Source organism: Dermatophagoides farinae, chromosome 6 (genome assembly GCF_024713945.1).
Source record: "Dermatophagoides farinae isolate YC_2012a chromosome 6, ASM2471394v1, whole genome shotgun sequence".
Taxonomy (NCBI): Eukaryota; Metazoa; Arthropoda; class Arachnida; order Sarcoptiformes; family Pyroglyphidae; genus Dermatophagoides; species Dermatophagoides farinae.
The window spans coordinates 4,436,100-4,447,810 of NC_134682.1; the positions used below are offsets into that span (position 1 = coordinate 4,436,100).

General features: G+C 31.1%; 5 protein-coding genes and 1 long non-coding RNA gene across 7 annotated transcripts; 3 read left to right on the forward strand and 3 right to left on the reverse strand.

The window, feature by feature from the left end:
- Positions 1-3,023, forward strand: LOC124493311 (synaptotagmin-11). 2 transcript variants are annotated; one of them, XR_012832283.1, is made up of 6 exons: positions 12-673; positions 742-1,083; positions 1,156-1,829; positions 1,966-2,089; positions 2,161-2,638; positions 2,773-3,023. XR_012832283.1 is itself a non-coding variant. In XM_075731984.1 (5 exons), the coding sequence occupies exons 1-5, from the start codon at positions 538-540 to the stop codon at positions 2,499-2,501; spliced, it is 1,617 nt and encodes a 538-aa protein (XP_075588099.1). In that variant the 5' UTR covers positions 1-537; the 3' UTR covers positions 2,502-3,023. The 2 variants fall into 2 exon arrangements, 1 of the variants encoding a protein (XP_075588099.1); XM_075731984.1 differs by having other exon boundaries at positions 1-673; positions 2,161-3,023.
- A 119-nt stretch (positions 3,024-3,142) lies between these two features.
- On the forward strand, positions 3,143-4,519 carry LOC142597603 (uncharacterized). The gene is made up of 2 exons (XR_012832285.1): positions 3,143-3,257; positions 3,325-4,519. It is a non-coding gene; the product is annotated as an uncharacterized LOC142597603 (long non-coding RNA).
- Positions 4,520-5,868: 1,349 nt separating this feature from the next.
- On the reverse strand, positions 5,869-7,537 carry LOC124493758 (uncharacterized). The gene has a single exon (XM_075731985.1). It carries the CDS (start codon positions 7,459-7,461, stop codon positions 5,935-5,937), a length of 1,527 nt encoding a protein of 508 aa, XP_075588100.1. The 5' UTR covers positions 7,462-7,537; the 3' UTR covers positions 5,869-5,934.
- A 540-nt stretch (positions 7,538-8,077) lies between these two features.
- LOC124493290 (glutathione S-transferase 1) lies at positions 8,078-9,750 on the forward strand. The gene is made up of 2 exons (XM_047056362.2): positions 8,078-8,663; positions 8,781-9,750. Exons 1-2 carry the CDS (start codon positions 8,461-8,463, stop codon positions 9,496-9,498), a joined length of 921 nt encoding a protein of 306 aa, XP_046912318.2. The 5' UTR covers positions 8,078-8,460; the 3' UTR covers positions 9,499-9,750.
- LOC124493295 (uncharacterized) lies at positions 9,503-10,670 on the reverse strand. Its single transcript, XM_047056366.2, has 2 exons — positions 10,158-10,670; positions 9,503-10,083 (listed from the first exon to the last, which is right to left on the reverse strand). Exons 1-2 carry the CDS (start codon positions 10,564-10,566, stop codon positions 9,671-9,673), a joined length of 822 nt encoding a protein of 273 aa, XP_046912322.2. The 5' UTR covers positions 10,567-10,670; the 3' UTR covers positions 9,503-9,670.
- Positions 10,671-10,801: 131 nt separating this feature from the next.
- On the reverse strand, positions 10,802-11,700 carry LOC124493299 (uncharacterized). Its single transcript, XM_047056371.2, has one exon. The coding sequence runs from the start codon at positions 11,497-11,499 to the stop codon at positions 10,804-10,806; it is 696 nt and encodes a 231-aa protein (XP_046912327.2). The 5' UTR covers positions 11,500-11,700; the 3' UTR covers positions 10,802-10,803.
- Between the last annotated feature and the right edge of the window lie 11 nt (positions 11,701-11,711).

Genomic DNA, 11,711 nt, shown 5'->3' on the forward strand with positions numbered 1-11,711 from the left:
TTCATCGTTTTTATGAGCAAAAAAGGAAAAAAATGAGGAATGATGAAAAAAAATAAATCCTCCATTCTCCACAGTTGATATCCCCATTTTGTGAATCAAATTCTTATTGTGAACACAAAAAAAATTATAATCTTAAACAACAACAACAACAAATAAGAATTTGAATGCCAAACACAAACACACACCCAACAAAATTCTCCAAAAAAAAAAAAAAACAATAATACGGAATTGAATCGAATTTTCCAGTAACAAAAAAAAAAACGAAAACAAATCGACGAGCAGCTGTTATCAAAACAACATCGATATTGCAGCTAAAAACTGTCAAATGATCATATATGAAATCTGGCAATAATTTTTCTGATTTGTGTGTGTGTGTTTGTGAAAAGGATGTTTTTTTGTTGTTGCAGAAAAATTTATTGAATGAAATATCGTCGCCATGATCTGAATTTATTTTAATTTTTGTTTTTTGTTTTTGTTTCTTAAAAAAAATCATCAAAAAAAAACGATACAAACACCCCCCACACACACACACAAACAATGTATCCGTTTCAACAACAACAACAACAACAGCAACCATCGAATCTTTTGATGAATACAATTGATCATCATCATTCATCATGGAAAAAATCATTATTACTTGATCATAATCATAATGATCCAATTGATAATGCTGGTATGTAAAGTAGTTAGAAATCTCAAATTTGATTTGATTTGATTTTGAAAAATTCCAATTTTCAAAAGATTCAACCGGATCAATATTGAATCTATCGGATCTAAGCGAATCGAATGCTGCATTCATTGGCACTGTTTGTCTTGCTAGTGGTTTCGTTCTGTTGGTATTATTTGCATCAATCTATTATTATCGTAAACGTAGCTTGTATCATGATTTCACTATTACTGGATCAACTTCGATGAAATCAGATAATAATAATAATAAGATATTGTTATTGAAAAAAAATTTACAATTTAACGAAGAAAAACCATATGTTGTACGGCAAAAAACACCTGCTGTACGTAGTCCAAGTTCATCACAGGTTAATCCATTCAATAAGAAAAGTCCCAGTCCAACTGGTGGATTATCACGTAAGTATTCGGGCGATGATCGATCGAATGTTTGTGATTGATTCAATTCAATATTTTTTTATTCCATGATAGCAAATGATAATGAAATGAAAAATGTAAATCGAAATGTTGATCTCGAATCTGGTCGTAATAGCCAAAATAATTCAAAACATTGTTCACCGATTGCTGAAGAACAACAGCCGATAAAACAACAACAACAACCACAACAGGTGATGAATTCGATTGAAAATTTGAAAAAAAATTCAATGGCTACTGAATCATCATCACGATCATCATCGGTGGATATTACAATTCCATCACAAACAACAACACAATTGGCAAACAACAATAATTCAACGAATGTGGCTAAAAATTTGGGAAAATTACATTTTAAATTGAAATATAGTTATGAAAAACGTGCACTTTGTTTGGCCATCAATCGTTGTACGGATCTACAAGCAAAAGATGCTGCAAGTACATTAGATCCATATGTGAAAATACAATTGTTACCGGAAAAACAACATAAAGCTAAAACACGTGTATTGCGTAAATCATTGAATCCAATCTATAATGAAGAATTCACATTCTATGGTATTACATCAAATCTGCTGGAAATGTTGGCCATTCATTTTGTCATATTGAATTTTGATCGATTCTCAAGAGATGAAATTCTCGGTGAAGTTGTTTGTCGTTTAAATCAATTTGAATTTGATTCATTGGAAAAACAGCTAACATTATGTCGAGATATTGTACCGCTTGGTAATAAGGTAATAATTATCTGATTTATTCTAATCATGAATTTTTTTTTCACCATTTCCATTTAATCTAATCTTTTGTTTATCATTTCAATTGCTATCCAAAATACAAACAAACACACTGTGAATCTAAATCGAAATCAAAAAGCTCAAGATACAGGATCTAGGTGAATTATTGGTATCACTTTGTTATCAGCCGATCGCTAACCGTTTGACTGTTGTCATATTGAAAGCAAGAAATTTACCCAAAATGGATCTAACCGGATTGTGTGGTACGTTTGTTTTTGCTTGTTTAAATGTTTATTTTCATGATTGAAATTGATGATTATTATTTCATTCAAAGATCCATATGTGAAGATTTATGTATTTCATAATGGTGAACGTATTTCGAAAAAACGTACACACATTAAACGTCGTACATTATCGCCGGTATTTAATGAAAGTTTCGTTTTCGATATACCAGCCGATGAAGGTTTGGATAATATTCATTTACAATTCATGATCTATGATCATGATCGTGTTACACGTAATGAATTGATTGGTAAAGTGGAAATTGGTTCAAAAACCGGCATACCGGCAACGGAAAAACATTGGCATGAAGTGATCAAATCACCGCGTAGACAGATTGCTGAATGGCATAAACTACGTGAAGTTACATCAACAACAATGGCTACAAACAATTGAAAATTCAAAGAAACTCAAACAGAAAACTTGATATTCTATGTTTTTTTTTGTTGTTCTCTCAACAATGAATTTCTATTCAATTCCTGATTCTTGATTCTTAGCATTTAAATATAAGACGGTTGACAACAAACAAACAGGTGAACGAATTCTTTGATCAAAACAAAAACAAAAACAAACGAATTACTTGAACACATACACACACACACACACACAAACCGCATAACCTACATTTTTCTTTCTCTCGGTCGAACTTAACCATATCTCTCTTTAGATTCTTTTTTTCATTTATAGAATCATCATCATCATCATCTCATGTTGCTCTCATATTTCAAAATTTAAATTTTGTGGAACATGAATTTTTCTTTAAACAAAAATCAGAACCAAAAAAAAAAAGAATGAAATAATGAGATTCAAATTTCTGCTTCCTTTTCTTTTGATTTTAACCATTTCCCGAAACAATAAAAACGTTGTTGTTTTGATGAATTTAAGAATTTAAATTTTAATAAAATTCACCTATCAATGAATCGATGAATTGAATTTTTTTTTGTTTCATGCCTGAAGGCGCCATCTATTAATATTTAAAATTAACATTGTCATAAACAAAACAAAAAAAAAATTCGAATTTTACAATTGAAAAAATTTCCCGATAAGTCATTAATCGATTGATTGATTGATTGATTAGCAACCAACGGATCCGATATAACAATGACAAATGAATCATCAAATAACAAAAAAAAGAAAAAAAACATTTATCACGTATGTACTTTTTTTCCATTACCAAATAGATTGTAATTTTTTGTTGCTCCTTATCTTTTTCATGTAGGCTAGACGAGAAAAAAAACACACTTGCCAATACGCTTGAATTTATGCCTTAATCCATTTGGATAGTCGTCAACATACAAATATCATCTGTTGACAAGAGGTTTTATTTTCTCTTTCTTCTCATTATTAGTCATTGTGATGATAAAAATTCCTGGTTGTCGGTTCACCTGACATTTATCATCATTTAAAATCAAAAAACAAACAACCAATTGATCAATCAAGCAATCCAAAAGAGAATTTAAAAATTTCAACAACAACAAAAAAAAACAATTGGGGCGTTGGTCGTTATTATTTTATTTGAATCTTAATGGCAATTAAAAATCGGAAATCATAAAAAAAAACTTTCCAAATCATCCAAAAAATAATGAAAAAAATGACTAATTGCATTTTAAACATGCAACAACGACAGGATCTGTTTTTGATCTTAATAACAAGGACCATAATGATGATGATGATTACAGCATTTTATTATGGAATAAACAACAAAAAAAAAGACCGAACCACAATAAACTTGTTTGCTGGTTTTCAAATGATTTCAAAATTTTTTTTTTTTGGCCAGAAAAACAAAATTCCCGGAACTAGAAAGAAAAAATTAGAATGAAATTTGTCAATCCATCCGTCCATTCATCCGTCGATTGACAAAAATGTATCAAAAGAACATACGACACACTTGAAACAATGATTGTATCGAACAATTAATCAATCAATTAAATAAATTTTGTAAACAGTCAATTTTATTAAACACCCACACATATATTGATAATCATACTGGATTATTGAATTTTCTGATTATAAAAAAATAATTTATAAATGATTCATTAATTAATTAATCAATCAATCTATGGAATAATTTTGAAAATTTGATTATAATCAAACCATAAATGTTGTGAACAACATCATTATCGATGTGAAAAAGATTGATGTATATGATGAAACCATTGTTGATAATGATCCATTTGGTTTCGATGTCGTTGTCGGTGCCGTGGTTGTCGTGGTTGTCGTTTCATTTGTTCCATCCGGTGCTTGCATTGATAATTGAATCAAAAACAGCGAATAAATAATCATCATACAGATGATCATTCGATACAAAGTTGTAGTGATAGTGGTGGCCATTATATCATATGAATATGGTAACGTAACAGACAGGATCAAAAAAAAAAAAAAATGAAAATTTTCAACAAAATTTTTTTTTCGTTCTAACCAAACCAATCAATCAAACCAATTGTATCGAGTTTTTATAACCAGAAAAAAAAATAAAATTTTCCATCAACTTTATCATCATCATCATCATTGCCATTGTCGTCGTCGTCGTCGTCGTAGTAGTTGTTGTTGCTGCTGCTGTTATTGGCTAACAAAAAATAAAAAAAAAAATGTCAAACAAACAAAAGAAATTACGTGTGTATCCATGACATTTTTATTTCTGAAATCAATAAATTGTTAAATATTTTAAATTATTTCTGTTTTTTTTTTGATATCAATCAATCATCGTTATACCACGCTTGGAATTTTTTTTTGTTTTTTTTTTGTTGATCTCATTGTTTCGTTTTTTTGTTTGTTTGTTTGTTTGTTCTGGATTTCAAAATTTTGCCATTACTGGTGATTACACTAATCTGAGATGAGTTCATCTTTTTGATTACCGATTTTTTTTGCATTGTTATTTGGAATGTTTTTGATTAGTTTATTGATCGATTGATTGATTAATCATAATAAATCATTGGAAAAAAATTTTCATTTATTTATTGATTTTATATGATGAAAATATTTGGTATTTTTTTTAATTAGCTCATCAATACATTGATCATTATAATGAATATGGTGGTTATCGTCAAGGTTGATAATGATGATGTTTGAATTGATTTGGATCCATTCGGTTTTGGTGTCGTTGGTTCTGGTGTTGATTGAGTTGAATTGGTCGTTGTTGTCGATTCTGGTGTTGATTGAGTTGTCTTGACCGTTGTCGTTGGTTCTGGTGTTGATTGAGTTGTCTTGACCGTTGTCGTTGGTTCTGGTGTTGATTGAGTTGTACTGGTCAAATTCGTATCCCGATTAATCGATGATTCGAGATCATCATCAATTTGATTATCATTATCATCGATTGGTAATAAAGAAACGTGTCCAATCATACAAAATATGATTAAATTAATCACAACAATAATCATTGACATTTTCATGTTAGCGGCCATCATTTTGTATATAGCGAAAAATAATTTTGGTGAATAATGCAATTTACCAAATAAATAAGAAGACAAATATCCATCGTTTTGTATTTATATTAAAAGAATCGATAATCGTGTCGTGCCAAAAAACTCTAAAACATCTCATCTACATTGATAATAATGAGAGAATCAGAAAAAAAAAATTCCAAATCTTAAGTATATCACTACGAAACCAATGCTGATATATGCTGGTGATTAATCTAATCTAGCTCTTTTTTTAATTGAACTCATCTTTTTGATTACAGATTTTTTGCATTGTTATTTGGAATGTTTTCGATTAGTTTATTGATCGATTGATTGATTAATCATAATAAATCATTGGAAAAAAATAAAAAAAATTTCATTTATTTATTGTTTTAATATGATATGATGAAAATATTTAGTATTTTTTTTTATTAGCTCATCAATACATTGACCATTATAATGAATATGGTGGTTATCATCAAGGTTGATAATGATGATGTTTGAATCGATTTTGATCCGTTCGGTTTTGGTGTCGTTGTCGTTGGTGTCGATTCGGATGTATTGTCAGTTGTGGTTGGCGTTGATTCGGATGTCTTGTCCGTTGTCGTTGGTGTCGATTCGGATGTTTTGTCCGTTGTCGTTGGTGTCGATTCGGATGTTTTGTCCGTTGTCGTTGGTGTCGATTCGGATGTTTTGTCCGTTGTCGTTGGTGTCGATTCGGATGTTTTGTCCGTTGTCGTTGGTGTCGATTCGGATGTTTTGTCCGTTGTCGTTGGTGTCGATTCGGATGTTTTGTCCGTTGTCGTTGGTGTCGATTCGGATGTTTTGTCCGTTGTCGTTGGTGTCGATTCGGATGTTTTGTCCGTTGTCGTTGGTGTCGATTCGGATGTTTTGTCCGTTGTCGTTGGTGTCGATTCGGATGTTTTGTCCGTTGTCGTTGGTGTCGATTCGGATGTTTTGTCCGTTGTCGTTGGTGTCGATTCGGATGTTTTGTCCGTTGTCGTTGGTGTCGATTCGGATGTTTTGTCCGTTGTCGTTGGTGTCGATTCGGATGTTTTGTCCGTTGTCGTTGGTGTCGATTCGGGTGTCTTGTCCGTTGTCGTTGATTCGGGTGTCTTGTCTGTTGTCGTTGATTCGGGTGTCTTGTCCGTTGTCGTTGATTCGGGTGTCTTGTCCGTTGTCGTTGATTCGGGTGTCTTGTCCGTTGTCGTTGATTCGGGTGTCTTGTCCGTTGTCGTTGTCGTTGATTCGGGAGTCTTTTCCGTTGTCGTTGTCGTTGATTCGGGAGTCTTTTCCGTTGTCGTTGTCGTTGATTCGGGAGTCTTTTCCGTTGTCGTTGTCGTTGATTCGGGAGTCTTTTCCGTTGTCGTTGTCGTTGATTCGGGTGTCTTTTCCGTTGTCGTTGATTCGGATGTTTTGTCCGTTGTCGTTGGTGTCGATTCGGATGTTTTGTCCGTTGTCGTTGATTCGGGTGTCTTTTCCGTTGTCGTTGATTCGGGAGTCTTTTCCGTTGTCGTTGTCGTTGATTCGGGAGTCTTTTCCGTTGTCGTTGTCGTTGATTCGGGAGTCTTTTCCGTTGTCGTTGTCGTTGATTCGGGAGTCTTTTCCGTTGTCGTTGTCGTTGATTCGGGAGTCTTTTCCGTTGTCGTTGTCGTTGATTCAGGAGTCTTTTCCGTTGTCGTTGATTCGGGAGTCTTTTCCGTTGTCGTTGATTCGGGAGTCTTTTCCGTTGTCGTTGTCGTTGATTCAGGAGTCTTTTTTGTTGTAGTTGTCGTTGATTCGGAAGCCTTGTCCGCTGCGTTCAAATTTTCATCCCGATTAAACGATGATTCGCGATCATCAATTTGATTATCATTATCATCGATTGGTAATGAAGAAACGTGTCCAATCATACAAAATATGATTAAATTCATCACAACAATAATCATTGACATTTTCAGGTAAGAGGCCATCATCATTTTGTATATAGAGAGGAATAATTTTGGTGAATAATGCAATTTACCAAATGAATGAGAAGACAAATATCCATCGTTTTGTATTTATATTAAAATGATTGATAATCAAGTCTCCCAAAAAAAAAGCCCAGAACATCACATCTATATTATTAATATTGAGGCAATTAGAAAAAAAAATTCCAAATAAGTATATCACTATGATACCAATGAAACATATAACGTTAATCCATCATCATCATCGTCAAAGAATTTTCATAAAAAAAAGACGTTAAAAAATTGGTAATTTTTTTTATGACCATTTATTATTATTTACACCTAACTCTAAAAAGAATAATGTCATCCTACTATACTATTTAAATTATATTGATTGATATTGCAACAGGATAAAGGATAAACAAGAAATAACACACAGTGGTTTTAATAACATGCTCACAATCCATAAATATATTGAAGATATAGAAAGAATATATATGACCATTATATATTATTTTAAATCAATTGGTACTATTGTTATTGCCTCGACATAAACACTTACCACAATTTTTTCTTCTAGTGTCGCCATCAAGATGATGATGATGATTATTATCATTAATGATATCAAGAATTTATAATTGTCGGTTGATTTCAAGGCCAACATCAAATTGATTGCAATACAATTAGGTCTTTGGCTGTTTTTTTTTCGAAATGGATGGCAGTATTTTTGATAAACAGCCATTATCAAAAAAAAAAAACGATTATGATAACAAACGGATTGCAGTCGCATAATTTTTTTTTCTCATTTTTTTTTTTGCATGCTCATCATGTTGATGATAACGTTGTTTTGATCATCAGATCGTCTCAATGTTTTTCGTCAGCTTTGTGATGTGTGATGTGGATCTTGATTGATCTGAAATCTGGATCGATATTTTCGAGAATTCTTTTCTTTTTTTTTTGTTGAAATCTTCTTGAAGATATGATTTGATTTCATTAAAGAAATAAAAATTCATCAAAAAAAAGTAAACAATGAAACCAATCGATCTGTATGTGGCACCACCATCACCAACATCGAGGGCCGTAATTATTGCCGCTCGTTATATGCATATTAATGTCAAATTAATCATTATCGATCTGATGAAAGGTGAACAAAAAGAAGATTGGTTTGTTAAAATGAATCCACAACATTGTTTGCCTACCATCAATGATAATGGTTTTATTCTCTGGGAAAGGTAAGATTTTCAATATGTTATGATCAAAACAAATACCAAAAAAAAAACAGAAAAAAAATCTAAATTCGATTCCATTTACACCCATCAAACAAACAAACAAAAAAACTTTTCATTTAGCCGTGCTATTATGACGTATATGGCAAATAAATATGCACCAAATAATCCAATATATCCTATGGATCCAAAACATCGTGGCCGCGTCGATTGTTTACTACAATATGATCTAAATGTATTGAATCGTGCAATCACTGATCTAATGATACCATTACGACGATCTAATAAAATGAATCAAAAAAATAATCAACGACAATCATCAACAAAATTTTTGAATACAATCAAAGAACGTAAAGTTAATGAAGCACTTGAATATCTAGAATCAATATTGATCAACAATCATTATCTAATTGATAATCATTTAACATTGGCCGATTTTTCTGTTTATTGTAGTTTAGAATTTGCTGAAAAATATCATTATAATTTATCACGTTATCAGAATTTGCATCAATATTTTGAACGATTGAAACAAATACTTTGTGGATTATTGTATTTTCCTAATGACAATATTGGCAATTTAGATACAAGATGGATTCAATTGAATAATGATAATAATCATAATAATAATAACAATGATGGTAATAATGACCATCATCATCGATATGAACAACATCAACAACAACAACAACCATTATCATCGAATAATAATTATCTTCTCTATGATGATAGTCGTAATAATCAATTAACATTCGAATCGACGACAGCGACATCAAGAGCGAATTTCGATTTCAATCTAAACAGTAATAATAATAATAATAACAATAATAATGGCCATAATTAAAAGATTTTGATATTAATTTGTTTTTAATCAATCAATCAACCAACTGTGTATATTGATTATTCCATTTGTTTACATGAATTATTGTTATATATCAAAAATCTTCAATGTTTGTTTGTTTTTTTACCAGTAGGAACATAAATAACAACAACAAAAAAATTGAAACAAACACTATCTAATGATGAAAACGAAATAAATTTAAATGAGAACCAAATAAATTTTCTGTGAATGGTGATTTCAACAAATTATCTAGATAATCTTCACTGTTGTTTGTTTGTAATTGAATAAGAAAATCTCGATCATAACGGATAATTGCTTCTGATTGTGGGCTATTATCACCAGATTGATCGGTGATAATCTGTTTATCTTTGGCAATCATCATATAATCTTCGAAACCAAATTGATGGAGAAAATGATCGATTTTTATGCCAACTTCTTTATCCGATACGATAATGGTTACAGGTTTTTGGTCATTTTTCGGTAGAATATGAAACTTGTATCCATTATTATCAATGTAATCAAAGTTTTTAGCATCATCACTACCAATGGCCATCGTGGGGATCGATTGTTCATTTATTGTTTCAAGAGCTAATCACCGTCATCATCATAAAATATAAAAATGAAATTTAAATAATCAAATGATCAAATGAAATTGAACATACTGTTATTGGTAACCATTAAATCATCAGCACTATCAGTTGCCAATGATATAACTGGTTCAATCGATTTTTTCTGATCTGATTCAATTGGCATTGATCCATTACATTCAGCTATTGGAATTTCATCATTCATCTTGATATCTGAATTATTGATTTTCATTTCATCATTGATTTTGTCCAGAATGCCATTGATTTTTTTGACATTATTTTCATCAACGATGGAATTTTTCGAATCATCATTTTCACTAATGATTGCATCATTGCCATCACAAATTCGAATGTTTGATGAACGATTTACAATGTAAAATTGTGATTGAGATAAATAGGATTTTATATGACCAATCCATGTTGAATTATCGATAGTTGCCATAATCAAATGAAAGACGATTGAATTCAAAAATTCAACGAGCATCAATTATCAGCAAAAAAAAAATGAAAGAAACTCGTCCAATTTGTCGACTAATTCAAACGTCACTCACACACATCACACGTTCAATGAAATGAGATGATTCAACAAATTCGTAAGAAGCTTGCTCATTTTGTACTTTATCCACTATTTTTACAATAATGAACTTTCAAAGTGTGAATAGACGAAAGACACTTATTCTTTGTTTTTGTTTTTGAACCAACAAAAAAAAACTCAAATGTTTTATTTTCTCAGATCAATCGATTTCTCATGATCATGACTATTATCATTAATGTTATCGTTGATAATAACTAGTGAACCATTACTATGATGTCGTGGACTTTTAAATCGTTGTTTTAATTTACATTTCATCAATGATGATTGTGATGAATTTGTCTTTGATGACCACAATGATGATGTTGATTGTCTCAATTTTGATAATGAAATTATCGATGTCGATTGTAACAGATTCGATGATGATTGTGTTGCCACAAATTTTGAATGAATTTCAATTTCTTTCCTCAATGATTGCATGCTAATGCCACGTAATTTACTTTGTGTACGTTTGACAATGATTTCATCAAATTTTGATGGTGATGGTGAACGAATTCTTTCCACACTTGATCGTTGTCGTCGTAACCACATTGTATGCCTTGATTCATCATTATTATTCATCGGACTAGAAATCGAATCATTTGTTGATGCATCGATTACATGTTGTTCATCTAATGGAAATGACAATGGTTTAATCTGAAATTTCCAGCTCTTAATCGGTATAATATCATTGGAACAACGACAAGTAATGAAATCAGATAATGATGTTGGTGTTCGATGATTATTATTATCGGATTTGATTTGTTCATCACTATCATTATTATTATTGTTCATTGCTGATTGATTACTATCAGTATTATTATTTGATTTTAATTCTTCAGACATCAAACCGTTACATATAATCGGTTTATAGTATTTCACTTAATTTATCAAGAAAAATTACAAATTCTTTCAATTTATTTAGTATAATTTAATTTGAAAATTCTATAATCAATCAATCAATCGAAAAAAACTTTGATCAAATTAAATTCTGTCAATGGTCACCAGATGGCACTATTCGCAATGATGATGATGATGATGATGATACCAAGGTAAAT

Excerpts from the sequence above, each read along its gene's own strand:
- LOC124493311 (XM_075731984.1), top strand. The coding sequence starts at position 538 with ATGTATCCGTTTCAACAACAACAACAACAACAGCAACCATCGAATCTT. Across the intron at positions 674-741 it reads TGATCCAATTGATAATGCTG|ATTCAACCGGATCAATATTG; the intron begins GTATGTAAAGTA and ends AATTTTCAAAAG. Across the intron at positions 2,090-2,160 it reads GGATCTAACCGGATTGTGTG|ATCCATATGTGAAGATTTAT; the intron begins GTACGTTTGTTT and ends TTTCATTCAAAG.
- LOC124493290 (XM_047056362.2), top strand. The coding sequence starts at position 8,461 with ATGAAACCAATCGATCTGTATGTGGCACCACCATCACCAACATCGAGG. Across the intron at positions 8,664-8,780 it reads GGTTTTATTCTCTGGGAAAG|CCGTGCTATTATGACGTATA; the intron begins GTAAGATTTTCA and ends CTTTTCATTTAG.
- LOC124493295 (XM_047056366.2), bottom strand. The coding sequence starts at position 10,566 with ATGCTCGTTGAATTTTTGAATTCAATCGTCTTTCATTTGATTATGGCA. Across the intron at positions 10,084-10,157 it reads TTTAATGGTTACCAATAACA|CTCTTGAAACAATAAATGAA; the intron begins GTATGTTCAATT and ends GACGGTGATTAG.
- LOC124493299 (XM_047056371.2), bottom strand. The coding sequence starts at position 11,499 with ATGTCTGAAGAATTAAAATCAAATAATAATACTGATAGTAATCAATCA.
- LOC124493758 (XM_075731985.1), bottom strand. The coding sequence starts at position 7,461 with ATGATGATGGCCTCTTACCTGAAAATGTCAATGATTATTGTTGTGATG.